At 42.5% G+C, this 24,534-nt stretch overlaps 1 protein-coding gene across 1 annotated transcript; it reads left to right on the plus strand.

The window, feature by feature from the left end:
• LOC107321056 (septin-2) lies at positions 1 to 24,534 on the plus strand. Its single transcript, XM_015877568.2, has 13 exons — positions 1 to 129; positions 3,151 to 3,202; positions 3,297 to 3,396; positions 4,574 to 4,660; positions 5,276 to 5,399; positions 8,402 to 8,536; positions 8,974 to 9,091; positions 11,833 to 11,934; positions 12,815 to 12,960; positions 13,953 to 14,036; positions 14,970 to 15,027; positions 17,887 to 17,980; positions 23,744 to 24,534. The coding sequence occupies exons 2-12, from the start codon at positions 3,176 to 3,178 to the stop codon at positions 17,953 to 17,955; spliced, it is 1,050 nt and encodes a 349-aa protein (XP_015733054.1). The 5' UTR covers positions 1 to 129; positions 3,151 to 3,175; the 3' UTR covers positions 17,956 to 17,980; positions 23,744 to 24,534.

Raw genomic sequence — 24,534 nt, forward strand, 5'->3', positions numbered from 1 at the left:
CCTGCAGACACGGCGCCGCTCTGCCCGCCCCGCAACCATAGAGCCGCCCGGCCGCGGTGGCGTGTGGGATGCGAGCGGCCCGCGGGCGGAGGCGGCGGGTGAGGCCTGTCAGCGCGGCACCGGGCTGAGGTAAGGACGGCACGGGGAGCGGCCGGGCGGGGCCTGTGTGCACCGGGCGGCCTGTGTGCACCGGGCGGTCGCTGCCCGCCCTCGCAGCCGGTCCGGGGCCGTCGGCATTGCAGCGCGGCAGGCCCGGCCCTGAGCCCCTCGGAACTGGGGCCCGCCAGCAGCGCCTGGGCCTACCCCGGGCTGCCGCTCAGTCCCGGTTACCCTCAGTCCCGGTTACCCTCAGTCCCGGTTACCCTCAACCCCGGTTACCCTCAGTCCCGGTTAGCGCTCAGTCCCGGTTAGCGCTCAGTCCCGGTTAGCCCTCGGTCCCGGTTAGCGCTCCGTCCCGTGCCGCCGTGCCCCTTGTCCGTGCCGCTTCGTGCCCGCTCCCGTCTGCCCGCAGTGCCGTACCGTACCGTACCGTGCCGGCCGGGCTGCATTTCTTGGCCGTCGTTGGGCTGCTGTAATCGCTCTCGCGGCAGCTCGACCCGCTGCTGGGCAGCCAGAACCGCGCCGGGCCGGCCGTGCCCGCAGCTCCCGGCGCACGAGCTTGGGGCGTCTGCACGGCCACGGTGCGGTACCGCGGGACTAAATGCAGAAGGATAAAGATAGCGAGGTGTCCGTTTGTTGTGTGTTAACCAAAAGGTGAACGGTTCATTTGTCGTATATTCCCACGGTTTTGCTTCTCGTAGGTGTGTGGCTGCAGGTGAGCTCGCTGTGTTACCCCGCTGGTATCGTGGTCATTCACTGAACTGACTTTAAGGAGCCCATTGTGTGTGCAGACTGACTTACAGTATTGTTCTTTGGTGCAGTAACTGTGGGAAATGCTGCCAATAGCTGCTTGTGTAGGAAACACATAACAGCTGAAACAAACCCTTAATGTGAGCACAACTGATGCCTCCTTTGTGCCTTCTGTGTGATGGCGTTCGCTGAAATAACAATGAGAAAGTGAGGTGTCCAGGGCAGTGTGTTACCACTAGAACTGACCCCTACACAGAACACCTCGGGTCAGAGCTGGAGCTGCATTCGCTTTCTCCAGCCCATTTCCTGTTAAGAACGGAGCTCACACACCATTCTTCCCTCTTAGTTGCTGACTCCTTGCATCCCTCTGCTGTGCATATACACGCTGCCAAGTCACAGAGGTGTAACACGCTGCATTTTTAGTGTGAAAGTTCTTCTACTGCTGGTCTGATGATCAGCAGAGCTTTTAAGGACATAGAAGCATTATTGGCTTTGATGAACAGCGTTGCCTTCCCAGTAGCAAAGCGAACCTGTTATGGTGTGTCATTGGATGAATGCAGTGTCAAAAATAACAATATGTGAAACTTCTGTGCACCAAATACCAATTCAGAGACCAAGTTTTTCAGTGTTTTCATTTTTGCATGCTGTGAGGGCTGGTGCCATGGGTGAGGATCCAGCAGGTGATGCTCCATGGAGCTGTCCTTGTTCTTCTGTCTGTTTGTGGCTGAAGATCAGCCATCAGAATTTCTGCTGCTGGTGCCAAAGCCATGTTCAGCGCTTGGACATCTGCTTACGTTGCTGCTTCCTGTGCTGCCGTGCTTGATTGTAATGTGTGCTTTTACAAGAGAACCAAAGGAACATGAACTCAGATGAGAAGAAAGGTGACTCACTGAGTGAATCGGGGTGGCCGTTCTGCTGCAGGGATGGCTAAGATCACCGCAGAGCCATTGTTTTACAATGTTGTTAATAGCCGTGTATGGAAAGGCTCCTTGGGTACTTGTCAGAGCGTTTTCTTTGTGCTGCTTAACACTAAGAAAGTCCCAGACTGTGTGTTCCTGAGAGCTGCCTGCATCCTGACAGGAACCGAGGAAATGACCCACTTTCCTTCCCCTTTCTCTCTCTCACTTCAGTCCCATTTCCTTGCAGAGGGCAGCAGGCTGCCATGCCCACATTGGCTGTGGCTCATTGCGGTGCCACCCAGTGCTGTGGCTGCTGAGCAGCACGTTATGTTGGAGGGGAATTCACTGAGCTCCAGAATGAGCTGTTGCTATGAGATCCGCTGCTGGAAAGTTGAATTTGTTGGATATTCTCTAGCTTAGCTGTCTTTCTGCTAGTCCTGCTAGAATGTGGCTGCAGGCCTTGGCAACCAAAGTGGTGCTGCTGATGCACTTGTTACACAACTGTACCTTGTCTTTGTGTCAGTGCAGCTGTGTCTGTAGGGCTGTGACTGTTCCAGGACAAGTTAAATGTGTGGAAGTTGAAGATGTGTTTCCTTTAAAGCTCAGAGTGCACTGATGCTAACTTAGGCCTTTCCTTCAGCCCAGAGCTTGGTGTTTCTGTGCCGGGGTTTGACTGTCAAGCAGGCGCTGCCAGAAGCTGTGCTGCATCCTGCCGGGATGGCCTCTGCTGCTGGACAGGAAGGCATTTGTCAGAGCTCACAGGTGCTGCATAGGTCACTTCCTGCTTCCCAGGCCAAGGGCTGTGCTGGCAGCAAGGCGAGCTGTGAAGTGCTCCTTCCACTGCTTCACCTCCTGCGAGGGCTCTGTGGCAGCACTGATTGAAAGGGCCTCGCATTGCCGTGGTAACTCAGCTGTACTGCAGCTAACATCCTTCAGGAAGGAGATAAAGGCTTGCCAAAACTCAGCTCTTCTGGATGTCGAAACTGCAGTTACTTATGGGGTCCCTCAGATCAGGTTCAGATTTCACGCCCGGTGTGGATGAGCTGAGCACTGTGGTTCTGCAGCATCCCCTTAATGTTCAGGGAAAGTGCTTCAGTGTGCCTGAAAGTAACTTTGTAGCCCGCAAGTGTCCCAGTGCCTGGGAACTTCTTATGCCACCATAATCCTCACGTCACCTTTAGGTGCTCTTTAGACAACTGATAAAATAGTGTCTGCTATTTGTAAGCTGTTGTTAAGAGAAAAAACGTAATGTATCTGTGGAAAGGGTAAAAACAGGATGAAAAAGAATGCTGTTCTTCTACGTTTCATTCTACTAGAATAAAAGCTGGTGTTTGTATGCTATCAATCAGCTCAAAGTTAATAATGACATCAACTACCACTTACTCTGTGTTTTATTTTTCAGTGTCTGGCACTTGGAGTGACGAAACATGTCTCAGTCAGGTGAAAAAGTGAAGGTAAGGAGATGGCTGCACAGCCAGGGTTCTGTGCTTTGAATCTGTCCAACTTGTGAAAGCAGCTATGGTTTGAACTCTGTTTCTTTCTGGTTAGTTTTCAGACTCAGCGGGTTATGTGGGATTTGCTAATCTACCAAACCAGGTCCATCGGAAGTCTGTGAAGAAGGGCTTTGAATTCACACTGATGGTGGTTGGTAAGTCACTTATTTAGGATTTTTTTTCCTGATTTTAACCATCAAAATGAAATAATTCTTTCACGCAGACATCTTTGTCTTCCAAGGTAACAATTGATATATGAGCATACAGAGGAGAAAAGCGCTGAACTGTTCTGTCTGGCTCAATCTCCATTTTGTCATGTTTCATAGGAGGGGATATCTGTAGTGATTGAAGGCGATAACTGTGTGCCAGCAGGACATCCTCACTGACTCATCATCAGATGTTAGGGATAGTTGCCTAATCTTTCTTATTGTCAGGTTTCCACAGCTGAACATGTGAATGCACACGGATGTCTTTCTGTTGTAATGGTGGTTCTGTTCTTCTGCTTTCTATTGTTCTGTGCTGACTCAATCTGGCATCATAAATAAACTTTTGATTTGCTTGTTCTGCGAATGAGCACCTGTAGGAGCCTTTGATGGGAAGACTTCTAGGTAGAAAGCCATTCTAAGTTATGTGCTGTGCTGACACAGAATGAGTTTAGTGTTGTTCAAGTACAAGGGGAGCATGGCCACTTCTGAATGCTGGCTCTTCTGATGCCTTGAGTTAGGAAAAAAAGGAAGATAACTTTGTAATTCAGATTTAACAATTGCATTTACAGGTTTAACTTTACTGCTTTGATGTAGGATGACATTTGTATGACTTGAAATTCTAGATTGATGGAACTTCTCACTGAATTCTGAATGATTTTCTTAGGATTTTTTCATTAGCTCATTGTCTAACTACAGGGATGCAGAGCTTGACAGCTAATTTGGCATTGCTTTGTTCGTGTGCTGTCCAGTCAATGTCCCAGCAGGGACAAAGCTCAGTAAACTTTCATCAAGAGAGCTACAGCTCCCGGTTTAATACGTTTCCATGAAATACAGCCACCTACCTCTGGTTCTACATAGTTAAAGGGCTGGGTGACTTCTCAGCTTTTATTATGAAATTCAGAACAGTAAGCTTTGCATTTTCAGGCAGCATTTATGAAAACACTAAAGGATTGTTTTTCCTGTGTTTTAAAAACTGCTTGGCTGAACCTTTGATGTTTTTATCTTAAAAGCTTGGGTGGATCCTGACAGATCCTCTGTTATGTGGGCTTGGGGAAAGAGGTGGTGCTTAACAAAGCCTGGAGTAAAAAGTGTATATGCTGAATAATATGAATTATTTTGTTTGTAGGTGAGTCTGGCTTGGGAAAATCAACTTTAATTAACAGTCTGTTTCTGACTGATCTTTATCCAGAGCGTTATATTCCTGGAGCTGCAGGTAAATGTGGTTTCTCTATTCCTTTAGCACATACATCCCTAGCAAATCTCACAGTTCTCATCCTGATGGTAACTTCACCCTTGAGACCCTTTCTTCAAACAGTTTTACTGTATTTTAATCTCCCAATGCTTGTCTTTAAGCCATCGTTTTCTCATTTGTATCTCCTTTAAAAAACTCAGCGTTTATTGTTTATTCATCAGGTTCTATTTAAAAAACTAACAACAAAACAACCCTACAGAGCAAAAACAAATGGCAGACATTTTAGATGTTAGAACACTTAAATGTGGTTTTACTCTATTCCCCACTTCCTCTATTGGTTTTTCACCTGCGAAGTCTGAAGTCCTAATTAGAGGTGTCAATGCCTTTTGGCAAAGAATCTGGCACGCTTCCTCATATTGTTTTATTTTTTGCATACTATCACTAACAAATCTGATTTTCTGGGTTCACTGTGGTTCTCTGTTTGTTGAATTTGGACTATTTTTTTCTACGGAATATTCTGTCCTGACAGTTATAGTGAAAGCTGCGTGTTTTCTTCATTGCTTTCTCTTTCAGGAGTATCTGCAGCATTGATAGAAATGTAAGAATAGTAACAGTCAAAATGTTCCTTTATTTTAGAGAAAATAGAGAGAACGGTTCAAATTGAAGCTTCTACAGTAGAGATAGAGGAGCGGGGAGTGAAACTGCGCTTAACGGTAGTGGACACACCAGGCTATGGAGATGCCATTAACAGCCAGGACTGGTATGTACATAAATACTGCCCTGCTTAGTAGTTTTTCTACCTTCCACTTTTCCAGTGTTATTGAATGAAAAGTCATCTAACTTCTGGAGTACCATTAGGACGCCCTTCTGGACAGTAGCATGGCCTTGCTTGTTTCGTGCGCTGCTGACCAGAGCTTCCTTCCGCTGCAGCGAGGAGCTCTGCCGCCCGTGCATTGTGTTACACAGAGCTCTTCCTGCTGATTGTGCTCTGATGCCCTTTGTTTATTCTGTTAAGATGTTTCTTAGAGACGTACGTGTTCAGACTTTTTCCCTTTTCTTTTTAGAGTCTTGCTAAACAGAAATCATTCTGTGATGATTCAGACTCAGTAGGATAACTTAGTGTTCTATGCTTTGTTTTCCATGACAGTTCTTAAACATGAACATACATTATGGGAACAAGTAGTACTTACTGATGGAAAATAAAAATATCACTGAATTCTGGATTTCTCTCTCTAAACGTGTATTCTTATGTCATGAGTAAGGGCTCAGGCTGGGCTGTGATCCTGTCATTTTGACAGTCTGCTCTTTACAGGATGTCATAGGAACACGGATGGGTAGACTATTTCAATATGTAATTGAGACTAACGCTGTGTGACTGCCTTCCTTCCTTGTCCCTCCAGAGGAAGCAGCAAGTTTGTGTTCTGGAACTTCAGTTTTGTTTCGGAGCACTTGCTGCAGTTACAGTTAACCAGTAGATGGTGCTGATCGCAGTTTGTATTTGGTAAAAACTTTTTTCCCAGAGCTGCAGTTTATGTGGTCCACATGTTTTCCAGTGTGATTATCTTCCCGAGGCTGATTTTTGAAGGGATAAATAAGAAATCAAACTGGCATGAAGCTTCTGGGAGGCAGCAATAATTATCACCGCTTCAAAATGTCTTTCTCCTGAGTAGGTTTTCTAACAGAGTTTGACTTCCAAGGACGGGAGTTGCAGTCAGGGTTCCTATATGCTCTGTCACAGCAGAAATGCTGGTAGTAGTTAGGAGATGGTTGGTTGGATGGCCAGGATTGGAGGCATTGCAGTTTTGAATCGGGAAATGCATGATTAGTGAATGCATTGTAATAAATCTCTGAAACAGGTTATTTTCTTTGGTATTTGAATAGGCAGTAAGAAAAGGTGAATGCTAACCATGGTTAACCATAACCGTAAAAAAATGAAAATAGAAGTTTATGGCTGGACTTGTTAGGAATTGGTGGTGATTTGCCTGATTGCATCTTTGTTACAGTGTACTGGGCTCTTTTTCGATACTGCTTTCTGTCCGCTGCTAATCTGTGTATTTATTTTGGTTTATGTTAAGCTGTGTTTTGTGGGTTTTGGCAGCTTGGTAATACTGTTCATTTTCCCCCAGTGGGCTTCTTAAATGCAGTGGCTGTGTTGTTGCTGTTACAATACAGGATGTGCTGCCTCCTAAGTAATGATAGCACTGTGGTATAAGCCAGGTGTTTCCCGGAAGTCAGGAGGTACAGGACACTAACACCACATTCATAGGGAAAATTGTGGCTGTTATAACTAGAAAACTGCATGTAAACTGATTGCAATGCCAGAGAAGTGTGTGATAGTTGCTTTCCCATTGTTTGCGCTTGGTTTCTGTCCTAATATTTGTGTGTCTTCAGCCTTGTTACCTTTCACCAGCTAAAAGGGTCTAAAGATCAACAGGAACATGAAACACATTGTGCTTTTTCAACACATTTAGATAGGAAGATATTAAGTAGCACGTAGGTCACAATCAGTGCATTCATGTAGTGCTGTATTGTCTTCTGTAGGATGAATTAAAACAGTGCAAATTTTGCAAAGAGAAATGTGTGTGTAACTCCATTGTAGAATATATTCCTCCTAAATCCAGGAGTGAGCTCAGCAATGAGAAATCAAGTTCGCTCCAGGATTTCTTCCATCATGCTTGTTTATTTCATTGTTATTAGTGCAGCTCATCCTGGGTTTGAACTTCTCTGCTTGCCACAGTATTTGCCAACATACTGTGTTTGTCTTCCTTATTATTCATTCTTCTTCTCTGCTTTCTCTTGTCTTCTTCTTAATTTCTCCATCCAAATATTCAATTTCCCACAACTGAGATACTAATTTTCAGCATAAGCTTTCTGCTCCTATTTTTTGTCTCACGTAGTTTAAGTTATGTTCATGGTGCAGTCATTGGCCTAATCTTATCTGCATCAGCGTGTTCATTTCCCTTCTCCTGCAGTGCTTAATATAAAGTGTCCTTTTACATTGATGTTGTTTGCAGGTGTCTACATGCTCTGGAATATCTTAAAACAATCCTCTTAGTAATGCATTGCGTTTTCTTTTCTCTCTGTAGCCACCGTTCATTGTAGCTGATTAATCTCTATAACCATGTTTGGTGTTTCTTTACCTCCACAGGGTTTATTTTAATTTGCTTTGAACTAAGTAGGAATTATTTTCCTTTGCCAACAGAAAAGGATTCTGTAAAGTAACAAAAATAGCCAAAGCCATGTGATGCTTTGGTGCGTGACTTTCAGATGTGTTTGTATTTAATTCGAGTGGACTGGAATACGAGGATTTCCATAGGTAGCTATAGAAACCTAGCTCCAGGTCAGGGTTGCAAGAGGATATCCAGGATATATCATCTGTCAGCTGGTTTAAAAGCAAATCCTTAGCCCCTGCCCCCGGGAAGAAAAAGCTGGCAGTTCTGTGTTCCTGTCTCTGTTGCCTACCCTGTAGTTAGTGCTTTTCTTTGAACTTGCTCTTGAACTCTTTGTCCAGGTGGTCAGAGCAGCACTGAGAGTAGCTGTAGGTTTAAATGGGCAATTGGCTGCTCTGAAAATTCCTTTTTGTATTATCTAAATACTTTTTGTCAATAATAGATGCGATGCTGCAACACTGAATTTTTTAACAGTAAAGATCTTAACAAAAGCGTGACTTTCTCCTATAGTTCTTACCTTTGCATTGTTCACTTTTGTTACTTTAAAGCTAAGTTGCGATGATTCTCTTCCTTCCCCCCTGCCATACAACAGCTTCAAAACGATCATCCAGTACATTGACAACCAGTTTGAAAGATACCTTCATGATGAGAGCGGGCTGAACAGGCGCCACATTATAGACAATAGAGTCCACTGCTGTTTTTACTTCATCTCTCCCTTTGGGCACGGGTAAGAAAAAGCTCTTATATTTGAGGGTGTTAGATTGTGTTTGTGAGTCTGTTCACTGCTTGAACTAGGAAAAAAAGTCTTAGTTACTGTCAGTTAGCCAACGCAATTAAATGGTCTTTGGAGACTAACGTTCTCCTCTGCTTTTGTTCCATCTTGGTGATTAATATTGTTTTGAAGCAATCAGTGTTATGTTGTTTTATCACCTAGAAGCTTAAGAGCTTATAATACTTCATATATTTCATAGTGACAGTTTTAATTTCAATTCAGTCTTTAGATAACAGGGCTGATAAGCAGGTGCTCTGACTTAGTTTATTCTGGACATACTGTTGATGTAGATACTTGAAAAAATCATTTATAATACATGACTTGGTTTGTACAAAGCTAGAACAAACACAATTCACTGGAGCTTGTTTCATTTTCTGTCCATTTGTTGGCAGGCTGAAACCATTAGATGTAGAATTCATGAAGGCTCTTCATGGAAAGGTCAACATTGTCCCTGTGATCGCCAAGGCTGACACACTGACACTGAAGGAGAGAGAGAGACTGAAGAGAAGAGTAGGTCTAATGTTTGCTATGGGGAAATGAAATGTATCGTGGGTAGATGGAAAGAGCACCTCAGGGAAGTGATATAGCAGAGATATGACTGCTTATGCTGCCCTTATTGCTTCTTTTTCTCAGTGGTTATACTGACTTGGTGAAAGATTTTCTTCCGATGCTAATAGTGTTCACGGAGCTGCTGCTTATAAAACTATGTCTGGTCTTTCAGCAGCGTGTTTCAGGCTCAGTTTTCACAAGTGCTTATTTTCTGGTTCAGCGCTTGGTAGCAGAATGATGCTGAAAGAATTGAAGCAGACATTTAAGTGGAGCACTGGAGGAATATTTGACAGCATCACCCACTCAGAATGCTGAATGTTCAAATGCCTAAAATAACTGAACATGAAATGGGTTCTAACTGCACATACCTTTCACTAAATAGTTCTTAGGTGAAATGAAGAGGAACATACTCTTATTAGACTTCAGTGCATGCAATCATTATCTTGTCTGTCTTCTATGCTGCTTTTATTTGCTGCTCACTGGTCTCTCTTAGAGTCCAACACAGTGTAGTGCATGTATTGTTTGACTCTTGTGTTTTGTTAGCGCAAGATTTTAGTCGCAGAGTGGCAGTAATGCAGGCAAATGTGTTTCCTGATGAGAAACTGGAGTTAGTACAGTTCTGTGACTGATTTGAGGGCTTCCGGTGCACGTTTATTGTGGAATATGGAGGCGAATCCCAATTTACATGCTGTGATGAACAGATTAATTTAAAGGCAACCTCTCTTGACTGTATTCTATGATATCCATGCCCACCTCCTTCCGTTTTAGTGCAAAGTTAGTTTTTACTGATTAGTTGTTAAAACGGTCCGTGCTTATGCGGAGCAGAGTTCACACATGGGCTGACTAAAATGAAATAACAGCCCTTGTGCTGTAGTCTGAGGGAAACAGGTAGAAAGCCTTCATTATTTTTGTTCTGCTGGCAGAGGTCACTCAGCAAACTGAGTTTATACGAAGTCAGATGTATAATGTGGTTCCAAAGCTTTGAAAGTCTGGCTGCTGTATATTGTTCTAACTCAAAGCGTCTCTGCTAACGGAACCTCTAATCAGGAGGAAGAATCAGAATCCTTTGCTGATGCAGATTGAAGTCTTTTTTTTTGGCCGTCAGTGTAAAGTAAACTGTTTTTGTTTTGCTGCTTAGTCCAAAGCAGCAGAACCAGTTTGTGGTGCTTGCAAAGGAAACACAGCTTGGAGCAATTCCTGTTTGGTCTTTCTGGAATTCAAAGTTATTTTCTGTCCCTCTCGAGTGGGAAGAAATGCAGGGCAGTTTCACAAGCTGTGCCATGCAGGGCTGCTAAGGAAACCTGCTCAAAAGAATGACTTCATGAGAGGGGAACTAATATTTGGACTTATTTTTGATTTCCCATGGGAAGGCTAATCTTTAAGAACACAGAATCCTCTGAGGCCAATAAAATGGAGATTTGAAAAAGCAAAATGCTGTTTCATTGTTAGGACCATGAAATACAGTTTGTTTTTATTGCGATTCTTTTTCCTTTCAGGAAAGCACTAGGTTTAACAGCTGTAATATATTATTCTAGCACCCCTTGTTGTTGGCTTTCCCGTTATTGTTTCAGTTGTGTTTTATCTTTAAGATCTCAGTCACGTTAAATGTGTTTTCTAGTTTTATGCAGATACTTAAAGGCATCACAGTGCAGCACTGCCCCACCTATCCATGTTTTCTTATCGTTTGGTGATAAGTCAGTTATCTTCCACTTTGCAAAGCAAGAATAACATCTCTTGATTTAAATGCAGTGCAGTCAATACAGCTTATTGGCGACACTTATTCCCATATTTTTTTTCCTTTAGAAATTAGTTCTCTTTGCTTTGGTGTGGACTCCTGTTTTGTTCTGGGCGCGTGTGCGAGTGCGGGGGATGTTTATATACCTGCCAGGAAAGCACTGTCATGGGAATAGCTGCAGTTCACTTCTCGTCTGATGGTGTGAGGGATTGTTTTATTTCCAACAGCTGCTTAATAGTCAAGGTCCAGTTGGACAACTTTTATTTATACCGTAGCCATTGGTTGCCACCACAACAGAAGATGAAGGAACCCAACGTGAAGATTCATTAAGACCTCTCCCATGCAGCTGGAATCTAGTTTTAATTGTACTATCAAGTTATTGTGCTTGTTTGCTGTAACACCTACAGACACGTGATGGCACAAGAGCTTACATAGACATCTAGGAGTGTTCCTGGTTACCTAAAAAAAGAAGGAAAGAAACCACCGCAGGTTGGTTGTGGCGGTGCTGCCGGCTGCTCCTGTGCGGCTGTGGGTCGCAGCTGCAGCCCCTTGGGAAATACCCATGTAAGGAGTTGCTGCAGTTTGTCTGTTTTTCTGCTCAGATATCCTCTACCATTGGAAGAGAGTTACTGTGGAATGTCAGCATTCATTCCTAATGTTCTCTTCAAACTACTGCTCTTCTTTGGTGAAAGAAAATGTTGACGGTGCTGTTCCCACACAAATATTTTTAATAGGATGACAATGGAAAAGTTTCCTTCAGTTTGAACGGACTGAACAGTGCCACGTGCCCAGAATGAAGCAGCTGCTTACCCCTGCAGTGAGAAACAGGGTAACAAAAGCTGTGCTAAAATCCAGAAAGAGTTTAGAATCTTTATCTCACTGAACAGAAATGTGCTGTATAATTAAGATAATGATAACTCTGCAATGGAATAAGAATTTGTTTTCCTTCCTCTTTTAAACTCCTCAGGTTCTAGATGAGATTTCTGAACATGGCATTAGGATTTACCAACTCCCTGATGCAGATTCTGATGAAGATGAAGAATTCAAAGAACAAACTAGAGTCTTAAAGGCAAGTTCCACTCTCTCTTATTTTACTCTTTTGCTGCAGTGTTCAGGCCTACTGTATCCTTAAAGGTAATAATTCCTTTATAGTATGCATTGAAAATACAAATTTTGTTCTTGGAAAAAATGTTGATTCTGAATTATAATCCTTTGTAATCCATTCTTTGCTTCATCAGAGGTCCAAATGTAGTACTGTGACTTACTTTTCTTTTTTAAATGTAAGTAACTGCTCACCAAGGACTGTGGTTTGCTGTCTGTTGTCTGACATCCTGACAAACCTTTTAAAATGCAAGTGAAAAGAGAATATGTGCATTACGGTTACTCTTCTAATTAACAACTTTCCTCTTGTTAGAGTATGTAATAAAGGTTTTAATTAAATCACTTCCTGTTAGTGCTCCGATACTTCCACAGATGCTCGAAGAACACATCTGAAATTCTGTCTCCAGCTACTTTAGTCTGTATCTGAAGCATGTTTCTGTTGGCTGTTTTCCATGCATGATGTTATGTCAGATGACGAATTATGCCCAAATTGTTTCACCAGCAGTCAAACGTTCCTAAAGCAAAGTGTCATTTCCTTTTGAGCTTCTGCTAGGACGAACCAATCCTAACAAAACTGGATTTCAGCAAGGAGAGGTTGCACTGTTCAGCATAGAATTTGTTGTTTTTCTGGAAGGAAAGTAGAAGGATTTTATTAAAGTATTTCTGTCAACATTTCTTTTCCCCGTCTCCTTTCTGTTACTTACCATACCTTTGTGCTGTCCTTAAAAGAAAAATATAACTGAGCAGAGAAAAAAAAATCCCCACAAACCATCCCCCAAAAGAAGAAAACAACCCACTCACCCAACCAAAAGCCAACGCAATAACTTGTTCTGCTCTGTCTCAATTAGGCGAGCATTCCCTTTGCTGTTATTGGATCCAATCAACTTATTGAGGTGAAAGGGAAGAAAATCCGAGGCCGTCTGTATCCCTGGGGAGTGGTTGAAGTTGAGAACCCAGAGCACAATGATTTCCTTAAATTGCGCACGATGTTGGTGTGAGTAATGCTAAAATCATTGCATCTCCTGGCGGTGTAACTCCAATGGAATGACCAGAGAATTACATGCACAGCGATGACTTTATTCAATGGTAGCACTCAGGAAGTGTAGATTGACCTTTTTTTTTTATTTTTTGGTCTCCACCTTTATCCCTTTATTCAGTGCTGTGATCCTCTGCTCTGACTTAAGAAAATATTTTCTGTATTTTAAGTTATCTGATAAGTTATATCTTACATGAACTGTTTTTATGTCGTTATGTATAAATTCAAGCTTTCTTACAGTGCAGTGAGGCAGAGAGGCTTTTATATGCTAAAGAAATTAGTGAATCCATGAAGACAAGTATTCTAATAGGCTGATATGGACATTCTGCCAGCGTAGATGGCTTTAAGTAATTTCTTATGCATCTTGCTCTTGTAAGTTGAATTCTGTTGTGCATTTTTGGTTTCAATCTCTGCTGAGCAGGGATTGCCCTCTGCTGGTCATCATTTCCAGCAGCATTTCTTTCTCCAGGCAGTTGAAAGCTGCGAGGCAATGCCAGCTGTTACCTGAGCCAAGCAGCTCCACCCAGCTTTCAGTTACAAATTGTAGTTAATGACCTTTAAGTGTAAAAAAAAACCAACAAAAACCAACAATAAAACGAAAAACAAAAAAACACTTCAGGAATTAACTCTTTTTGAGCGAATCTTCACAAGGTTCTAACACTGCAAACTCATATAAACATTTCCTTTAAAGAAATGCGTGAACAGCATAGCACACTGTATGACACTGTATGTGTTCTAAGATCATCGGTGGGAGGGTACAAAACTATAAATTTAAAGGCTAGCAAGCATGAAGGCAGTGTCCTGATGAGCTTTATGGCTGATGTGGTCTATGAAAATTGTCCTTCTACTGAGTGCATCCATTATATAAATTAAGAACTTTTTTGTCTTCAGTTTTTATATTCCCTTTGACAAAAAGGATAAAGCACTCAGAAACACTTTGTATGTTGTAGCACTCACATGCAGGACCTGCAGGAGGTGACCCAAGATTTGCACTATGAGAACTTCCGTTCAGAGAGGCTGAAGAGAACTGGCAAGTAAGTATTTGTGTGTCTCTGGGCTCTGCTTGTGAGTCTCTTCCTTTTTTTTTCTGACCTGACACATTTCTCTTAAGTAATTCCTTGTTCTTTGTTATTCCTTATCAAATTTCAATATATGGAGTAAATGAAACTTGTAAGATGTTTTTCTCGATGTGTTAAACATGGGTCTTGTGAAGTGCTGTATAAACAGACAGTTGTTCTTGTCTGCATATCTATTCCATCTTCTCTGTGCTTTTAAGTGGAAGATGCATAAAGAAGCAGGGTGTAGACATGATCGGATAAAATCTATCTGGAAAAAAAACAAACTCTAGTGGGCACGTTTATATAGGTTATATAGATCACAACCTATTAAGCTGATGAGATTAAGACTGCCATGCTGGATTTTTTCCTGCTCCTTCATATACAGATGCAGAGAGAAGTTTAGCCCAAGCAATCTTTTTTTTTTGTAATTTATTTTTCTTTTTTTCTTATAATGCTTCTGTTGGTAAATTTAAGTCCACAACTGCATCTATCTTGAGAGCATTCTTCTCCCCATCTTGTTCTCTAAGTATTCATCTAAGTGTTTAGATCTTAAACAGGTGAAGAAATAGCTTAAGCAGCAATTCCACAATTGCTTTCATGGATGATTTTGTACCATGGGTGGGTGGTAGAGGGAATCTTGCAGCAAAAAGATCCTTGTAGCAATGAAGAAATTACACATCGAGAAAAACAGAGGAGGAAAATTAGAGAGAGAGGATAACCAGAGCCTAGGGATGAGTAGAAGATGACATTTTACAGAAACAACACAAATGTGTTTAAAAATGTCTCCATTTCCACTATGAGAAAGCATGCAGACTTGTGTTCTTACAGTAGCTGAAATATGAGCTTTGAAGCTGTTCTTGGAGACTTTTTCAGTATCTTATATCATCAGTGTGTTCTGTTGTTCAACAGACCTGTTGAAGAAGAAGTTGTAGACAAGGATAGAATCCTTCAGCAGAAGGAGGCTGAGGTAAGAGCTTCTACACCTATTGCTCTTTAAACATACCTGCCATGCTCCACTTCCAGGGTTCTGCATCAGCTGCTGCAGACAGTGTAAGACGGGAGTAGTGAGAAACAAGATGTAATCTATTGTATGTCAACCTGCATACAAGGTGCCTGTGCAAAGTGTATTTATTTGTATGCTGTGGATAGTAGGTTGTACATGGGGACTTTTGGTTGTAAAGGTGGAATATGTCTCACCTCCATAAACAGAATTTATATTTCCTGTTATGTACCAAAGCCTCTTTGTGTCTATTACCTACGTGTGCTGTTTTAAACATACGTTGGAGTAGACTGGTAGACCGATGTCATTCCAGATGGGCACGAGTTAGCAGAAACACATTAGCAGTAAATTTATCCATGTCTTGTGCCTGGAGGGTAGAAAAGGTTACAGAGTCTTAAAAATCCTGTGGTATAATTTGTGTGTGGGTCTCTTTATCTTACTTCTGACTTGCAGCAAAATCTGTACTCAACTTTTCAATCTTTGTTGATCTGCTTTCAAATTATTGCTAAACCTTTCATCCTGAGATTTTTATGCTAAAATTCTTAAGATTTGGAGATTATCAGCCTAGTACTGCAATGTAAGAAGTTCACTGCCAGTACTTCTGACTTCTTGCATGGTGGAAGTGCTTTCTGCCAGTTGGCAGGCAGTGGCTTTTTCTGTTCATCCTTATTTTATCCATTTCAACTTTGATTCAAGTTTGTAAATGGAGGAATGCATGACTTAAAAGGTCTCTCTCTCTCTCTCTCTCTCTCTGCAGTGATTAGGAGTAAGATATTAAAGTAATAACAGTAAAAATACAACCAATTATGTGTATTTCTGCCCTAGGAGTTAGGTAGAAATTTAGGTGTTCTAGAACTATTTGTCTTCAGTTTTACACCTGAAAACATTCTGCTGTAACTATTGTTGGAAGCTGTTGGTATGGTAAGCTCCTCATGGTAGACTGATCTATTCTGACTCTGTGCGGACCTATATATAATATTTATATGTATGGATGTAACGTAGCTTTTATGTATTATGGTTGAATAGGTGAAGTCTTGAATTTCATGACAGATGGTCTGTGAAAGTTCCCTCTGGGACTCATCATCTCTGAATAACTGCTGCTGAAGTTGCAGAGGATTAGGTTAGAACTTGAAAAAACAAACAGATTTTTATGTTCTGCCTTCTATTGTCCCTAAGAGATCAAGGAGCTTTGCTGAATCTTCTGTAGATAAGCTGGTATGAAATCCCTTCATCTCCATATCATCCCTATGGTTCAGACTGGGAAAAATCTGGGGAGGAGAGAAGCACAGAGGAAATGGGCTTGCATTCCACCGCCTTTCAGGGAAAACAAATATCCATTTCCCCTCCTGCTTTGCATTCCCATCAGTAACGGTGCCTGTTCTATTTACAGCTCTGTAAGGTTTATATAACCTTGGAAGGAATGAGCGCCTGGGTTAGTGCCAGGAGCATCGTTATCAGAGCATCACTTTAAAATGATTTTTAGTATGCTGAAGCATGTGGTCCCTGGTTCACAATGTGGAATTGCTAATTTGTCATCTTGGATGTGTTGCTCAGTTTGGTGCTTTTTGGTCGCCTTCAAGTGTTGGATGATCCATTTTTCTGAGCTGGAGTGAAAATAAGAATAAAGATGACCACATTCCTTACCGTGAATGTGCTGCACTTCACATGGTTCTGACATTGTGGTGTAGGTGCACTCAGGACGGTTTGTGGTGTTGTGCAATACTTTTTTTTTTTTTCTTACTCTGAAAATGTTTCATAACAAAATTCTTAAAAGTTTGAAGAGGGAATATTTCCAGGAAAACGTTAAGTCTGTGATTACATGAAAACAAGAAATGAAGTTCCTCAGATTTAGACATATATTTATATTTAATATCACTTCTTTTTGGCTGCTGAGCACCCTGTTTATTCAGGTGAAGTACTCGTCTGCATTGTGGGCAAAGTGTTTGGGATGAAATCCTCTCGGTAAAGCAGAGCTGTTCATCTGTGGTTTCTGTCCTGTCCTGGGAGAGCTGTTAGAAGCTCTGTGATCCCCTCTGAGCACTTTTGTCAGAGTGTATCTACGTTGCAGACACAGGAGCCTGAATTAGCCTTTGCTGAGCATTGTTCTGCTGCAGCAAGAGATGTGTCCCAGTATATAAGGCAGCCAATTTTAGGCCAGCTCTGCTGCCTCTGGCTGCACTGCAGTGCATGCACTTCTGTTTCTTACTCTCCCAGATCTGTATTTGAAGTTAGGCAAGGGAAAGTGACACAGGCACTTGTAGCTGCTCTCTGCCAGTTCTAGGCAGGGAGCAGCGCAGCACTACATGCTCTACATGCATGCGCTCAAGCATTCAGTGCCAACTCTTTGAGGTTGAATGTAATAAAGTCAGTAGTGTCTTAGTGGCTAATACAGAGGAAGATACAACATAATTGTTGAAACTCAGCAGTATGTTTTCAGTTGAAGAGTTTTGTTCTTTTTTTCCCTCCAGAAAATAAATCAGTCATTCTCTAACTAGAATGTTTTTTCTTTATCCTAAAGTAGATGTTAATTCTCTGATCTGCAAACATAGCTTGCTTCAAAAGATTTGTGTTTTATTAATTGAATCTCGTTGTAAGCATCCTTACTTGTCTCTTGGGAAAGCTGTATGCAATGCTTTAAAGAATCTGGGTTGGGAAAAGTGCAGTTTTTCTGTATTCTGTGAATGAGTTGAACGTGTCTGGTTTATAAGGAGACAAAATAGGATCTGCTTTCTGCCATGGAAGAAAACATTGTGAGTTTCCTGGATTTTGGACTTTTTGTGTTGAAGCTGAGATATGGTCCTAAACATGTAAGTGTTTCTCTTCCAGCTGCGCCGCATGCAGGAGATGATTGCACAGATGCAAGCCCAGATGAGGATGAAGCCTGGAGATGACTAAGATACTTAATAGCTGGGTACATCAGGTATGACTTTTCTGACTTGTTTATTCCTCTTACATCAGGCTCTCAAAGTGACTGTTGCCAGTTCTGCACTTAGGACATGCCTTTACAGTACTTGTAGTAAAACACAGTGCTGTTCTGGTACGTTAAGAAAAATGATGCAAACACTACTTTCCCATCTGTCTTTAAGATTTGCAAATGCTCAGTGCCTTATTTTTGGATCATCTGACGTTGGTTTTGCAAGCAAAAAGCTGTTCAGAAAATTAGTTTGTCTCTATATAAACATAAGTACAGTTTTTGGGGGTGTGTGGGCTTCTGAATTTAAACCAAATGAAATTTTAGACAAACTGGTGAAGTGTGCTGAATACTTGATGTTAGATATGATCTATTGGTGGGATCAGAATGAGGGAAGGAACAATGGTTCCTATAGCAGATATTCTCCCTGTCTTCAGAAATACGCAGTTCTTTCTCCAGTTCTTTGGCACATATATAATATATATTTAATGCAAGATTAAAAGCCAGAAGGATGTGAGGAGTCTTGTTGCTTAATGCTGCAGTTTAATACTCCAGTTTTGATTGCTGGTCTCCTGGAATGTAAAGCTTGAATAAAATGGATTATATTATCCCTCATGACCTTGTGGCAGCTGCCAACATTCCAAGCCCAAAATAAGGAGATTTTTGTTGCCTTTATTTGAACTCTCAGTCTTCCTGTTTATATATTTAAAAAAACAATCTCCTAAGAAATAAACTTTACTCACTGGGCTCCTGTTTAAGGAGAATTCAGTGGTTTTACTGTTATGTGCACTGTAATCATTGGGTGAAGTAGTTAAGGGAAAGCAGCAGTTCAAGCTCAGGTTTCATGGTACAGTTCCAAGTCTTGCAGGTAGAGAAATCTTCACATCTTGTCTTCCAACCTCCATACTGAGATACGTATTCCCTGAGCTGGAAATCTAAACACTGAGGTTAATTTGTGGCTAACCATGCAGCATATGTGATAGCAGGGCCTGGCAGAAAGCTCTCATTTCCTCAGGCAGGAGCTGGTAATTATTCAGCCTGTTAAATTCTTTAGCCTAAAGTGAAGGTCCCAAGGTTTCATGCTGACTCTATCACATGGCCGGACTCTGGCCTCTTGTCAAAATAGCTGTTTGATAGGGGAAACCTCACATAGTATGAATTATTATTCCTTGTTGCAAGGTAGTGCAGTTCTTTCTGCAGCTTGCAAATCATGCTTAATCACACGGCATCCCTTAAACTGGTGCTTGGTAAGTAAAAAAAAAAAAGTCCCTAAATCTAATTGATTTGTCTGTAATTGTCACTTGCAGAGTGCAGGGTGTCTATGAGGTCAGCATCTGAGCACGGATAGGATGCAGCATTCATGGTACAGATAGCCAGCAGTGCACCAGGTTCTGTGCGTTTCACAGCTTCTGGCAATACCCAATGTGGCATGCTCTGAATTAAGAGCATCTTTGAAGACTTTGGGAAAGAGTGAAGGGAGAGTTTACTGCATTTTCCTTTGCTTTTGGGGCTAATGTGGAGCACAGGGGGGTGACATAGGCAGAGATTTTTACAAAGACAGTGTGCTTAACAAATAATGTGCAGACTGTGTGCACAGAGGTGTTTGTAGCAGGCAGTGAGGGCACAGCTGTGCGCCAGGGTGAGGTCAGAACAAGCAGGAGCCACGTCTTCCTTAACTTTTGTTACACTGGTCTTACAAGTCCATGTGAAGCTTAATAAAGACTTCAGAGTGAGTTTAAGTTTCATGTATTATTTCCTTTTTGATTTTCAGGATGCAGGATTGCTGTAATTTGGTAGGGGCTTATTGCTTATCACTGGCAGCTCAAATTAAGGCTCAGAGAAAGCAGGGGAGAGTGGGGCCAAGTTACCAGAAACTAAAACTGATATAGTATTATTTGTTGATTCCAGTGTAAATACTTACAGCCTGTTGGAATCAGCCTTTGTGTGATTCTAACTGTGGCACCTAACTGTGCCAGCATGTTTACTGGCTTCTGAAGCAATTATTTTTTCAAGTGAAATGTTTGGTGGTGGGGCTTTCTTCTTTCCTTTCTGCTTCTGAAAGTATCGCTCTTTGCAATCTGTTTTTCTCTTGTTTTTACAAGTCTGAATTCTCTATCTTACGTGTAGCTTCAGGGTCAAATGGGGACACAGTAACAGCAGTCAGTCTGTGGAAAATTAACAGCCAAGTGGAAACGTAGTTTTGGTTACAGAAATGCATGGAGGGAAGAAAGGCATTTGGGGTATCTATAGCGTGTCAGCTCTTTTAGTGCGCTCACGATTTCCATCAGCATTAAAGCTTTTGGAGCTGACTGACGCTGTTCTGATTTTTGATACAGGCACCAAACAGGCTGTTTCTTCTACCAGTGAATTGACACAATTTAACAGAAAAACACAAAGCATCGCCATAGCAACCAGCCTTCTGAAATGATGCTGCTGGATGGCGAATGGATCTGATGGGAAATGGCATTGGTGGAAGCACAGATCATGGTGTCGTTTTTGGCAGCTGAAATTGAAAGCCCTGAGAATGCGAAGCTTTGGCAAACTTGTAGTGTTTGGAACAACGGCCTGGCACTGCCAGTGGCTGTTTCTCCAGCTAGAAACTGCATTAGAAGAGTGCTGTCATTCTCCAGCTCCTTTCAGCTGTCTTTGTTTTGGAGTTGTTCAACAAACCCTGCATTGATGGGCTAGCACAAATCTTGATTTCCCTTAGAGAGTAGACTTTCATATAACTAGTTTTTCCTTGCTGCTGTACAGCTGTAGTGCTGAATCTATGTGGCTCCATAGGAAATTGAAGTTGTACAGAAAAATGTTGACTGGGTCCATAGGAGCTGCCCGGTGACTGGTGTCCTCCTGCTCACAGCGGGTGCCCACCTGCCCTCAGCTGTAACAGGGCACACTTCAGACAATCATGGTGTGACTTAATCCTCCACACAGAGAACAATAAAGCTTTCATATGAACTTGTTCATCTGAAAATAACATCTAAAAAATAATATCTCCTATTAGTCCCGTCTGCTCTCAGTTAGTAAGAGCAGCCATCTCCTTGCAGTCCAGGAGCATGAGATGATGTTGTGCTTGGATTGTGGCCTTGGCTGTCTCCATGTCCCGTTTGTGCCTTTAACAGGAAATCGGTTGCTCGACTCTTCCCAGTAGGAAAAACGTTGGGACTTACAGTGGTAACCCTCAAAACATTGAAAGACATTGATTTGCTTTTTGGTAACGTGTAGATGCCTTGGGAAAGATAAAGTCTACCATGCAGTGGCTACAGTGACATGTTCAGTTCCTGTCAATGTGCACAATGGCACCTTTGTGTTCCTGCCTCAGAGAGGCTGGATTTCCCAGGAATGATACAATTTAAATATTTCCACCTTTGGCACTGAGAAACAGAAACACTGCAGCATCTGAGATGGCCATTAGGTGGACTGGATGCAGAAGGTGAAGGGAGGTGTTTACTGATGGAGTTCCATAGGCATTAATGGGGCATTCAGACCTCTCAGGGCTGTGCCAAAGCCTGGCGTGTTACTGTGCTGGGCCCCTAAATGCTTCAGGCAGCTTTTTACTGAACAAACATTTTCAGAGGAACATTTGTAATCATTCTGGAGCTTGGAGCCTGGTATGTGTTTATGTATATATGACTCAATGGACATTAAGCCTATTAGCACATGTAATGGACTGGTAAATGTTGGAAAGCAGTTCAAAAGCCCGTTCTGGAGCTGTGTGTAGTTGGCTGGTGACATTTATGATGGGAAAATATAAGGTGCTGCCACGGAGCAGCAAGAGGAAATGGAACAAACCTGCAGCACAGCAGCCGACAGAGAATGGCTGAAGTTCAGCTGTAACCCCAGATACTGGGGTTGTAAGGGCACGAGTCAGAGCTAGTGAACAACAGGGCACTGACGTTACCCAGTACTGACAGATCTGTTCTTTCAGGAGTTGGGACAAAGTTTGCAAATGCTCTGGGAATTAGCTATGGAGCAAAGCCTTGTGGGGAGACTCAGACTCTCCAAGTTCTTGTTAACGATTGTGAAGTGAAAGAGCTGTAGCTACATGAAACACCAAATGGGTGCTATCTGAAGGAAGATCATTTAGGTTAGTAAGAAAATGTAAGTGCTATAAAATGCATTTTTCTCCTTGGGAATTCAGAGCTATAGAGGCAGATCAGTGCAATGCACAGCACCTTGATGTGTGTTCTGGGAAGCAGCTGAGGGGAGGCAAACCCATTCCTTCCTGAGCCTTTCCAGTGCAGGATTCTTGGTGGTCTGGATGTGTGTGTGGTGCTCGCTGGGGTCCTCACTGAGCACATCAGCAGTGCACTGCAGAACTGTGTTGTCGATTAAATAATGGTGAGAATTCTTGCTGCAGATGGAGGTTTTTAATGCAAACACACTCGGAAAGTATGGGGGAGTCTCACACATTAGTGTATAAAAATGGATACAAAAATCTGTATAGAGCAATATTAACCTCATGTGTCATAAAATACTGTCTCAGGAGGAGACAAGGGAGAAAACAGTGAAACAGATCCACACTGGAAATGCCTGAGACACTGTGCTCAGTTCTGTTTTGTGAACGTAACAGATGGATACCATGCTGCTGGTGCTGCTAACATCAGTGCACGCTGTTGCTTATAACCAGAGCCTTGGTTTGTATTGGAAGCTTTGTCTGTGACTGAGACCCTGGTTACCATCTCTTTTTGATGTGTCTTGTAACAGTTCAGAGCTATGCAGGCAATGGCAGGAAAATAGTTTCTCTTCCATATTTGAAATAACAGTGTAGCACATGAAGTTGATTTTTGCCTTTGAATATTAAAGGTGGTTAGCAGTGGGTGATCTCCAGCTTTAACACCATACAGCTGCTTGTTGGGCTGGGTCATGTGAGGTGGTGGCCCCGCTGCTGGCAGTGTGAGGGTTCTGTTCAGTACAAAGAGTGAAGGACCCCACGTGTCAGCTCTCCCTCAGCCTCATCCCAGCTGTGTTCTGCAGGTGCTGCCTGCATTGGTGTTGTGCTGCACTGCACATCCCTTTGTTGCCCTCCAGCTGGGTGCTTGGGCTGAGCTACTTTTCCCACTTGGGAAAGAGTTCCTTTGGAGCTGGAGGTGCCTCCCAAGTTCCAAATCTGTCACAGCTGTTGGAAGCAGGACCTGATTTTCAGGGAAAGCTGGAATTGTGCTTTGTTCAGTTGGCAAGTAACTACTGAGACATGCAAAACTGGGAGTCATTCTTGAAGTGATAGGTCAGTGTTCCTTCTTTAAATCCATTTGCTTTTCTTTTTTTCCTAAGCAGTGTCACAAGAGCATAATGTTCTGTTTGTGCATAATGTCAAGCTGGCTGCTTATTTTAGCCCTGTTTAGATGGTAAGTGATCTTACACGCAGTTCTTAGCATCAGAAGTAATGCTGCACATCACAGGCTGACGGAGGTTGCTTTCCATGTGCAGAAGTGTTGAGCTGAGCTGCAGCACAGTTCTTGCATGCTTGCAGGTGAAAGGCAGTGCGGGTACTTAAGAAAGTATGCACCGAAAAATAGATTCTCATGTATGTGCTCTTATGAGATGTTTGTGACAAGTATCTGTGGCCAAACTGCATCGAGAAATCGCCGCTGTCATCATCTAACTCAGCCGAGGTAGAGCAGGTCCTTGTGAGGGGGAAGCCGAAGTGCTCCGTTCCCTGGCTTATGCTGCTTTGCTAGGAGGGGATCAGGATCAGGATGCCAAAACCACACCAGCAGTGCTGAGAATTTGTCTTTTCTAATGCTGTTTGTTTTCCACTTCTGTTTGCAGCAGCGTACACTTCTCTAAGTGGACGGGTGCTCTCTTGTCTTTGACCAAGTGGTAACGTTACGTGCGAAAGCCGGATTCTGCAGATCAAGACCTGCGTTAAAACAGACACAGAGTCTGAAGATCGTGTTGTAAAACTGCTTGTTTTATATATTCGATGTTAATCAAGTTATCCTGTATCTTTTTTGATTCTTTTGGTAACACTGTCTTCATACTTATAAGTGTGTTTTTATTCTCCTCCCTATGCCTTTGGTACAGAAATGGAGCTGCATGCTGTTTGGAGTAGGCCTTGTGCTGGGACAAGGAGTTTATCGTGTGTCTGCTAGATTGTTCTGAACCGTGTTGTGATTAGTGCTAAGAGCCTGTGGCCTGCTGGCAGTGACTGTGTTTGCACGGTATCATAACTTCCTACTGCTGTTTTAAACCCTTCTATATCGTATCCGTTTTTCATAACTTTCTGTGCTTCAGTTCTTTTTCAAGCTTCATCAAGGTGGTTTGTATCTGTATGATGTATGAGAACACATGCAGAACACTGTCGATTCTCCGGTGACATAAAGAAGCTGATCTTTTAAATCATTGTGCCTTAAATCCCATGAACATTACGCATGCCTGAAACTCCTGTGGCTGCCTCCGGGGAGTTGTCTTCAGGCCTCAGTATTGCTTGCAGGTATAACTATCGCAGTGCTAGCAGCTCCCAGCCCAGTGTGATGGCATGTACCAAACCTTTTATATACCAGAACACTAATTTTCATGGAGGTTTTGTAATAAATTGTATCAATGTGGAAAAAGATGAA

Source organism: Coturnix japonica, chromosome 15, assembly GCF_001577835.2.
Source record: "Coturnix japonica isolate 7356 chromosome 15, Coturnix japonica 2.1, whole genome shotgun sequence".
NCBI classification, from domain to species: Eukaryota; Metazoa; Chordata; class Aves; order Galliformes; family Phasianidae; genus Coturnix; species Coturnix japonica.

Excerpts from the sequence above, each read along its gene's own strand:
- LOC107321056 (XM_015877568.2), top strand. The coding sequence starts at position 3,176 with ATGTCTCAGTCAGGTGAAAAAGTGAAG. Across the intron at positions 9,092-11,832 it reads GAGAGAGACTGAAGAGAAGA|GTTCTAGATGAGATTTCTGA; the intron begins GTAGGTCTAATG and ends TAAACTCCTCAG. Across the intron at positions 12,961-13,952 it reads AAATTGCGCACGATGTTGGT|CACTCACATGCAGGACCTGC; the intron begins GTGAGTAATGCT and ends TGTATGTTGTAG.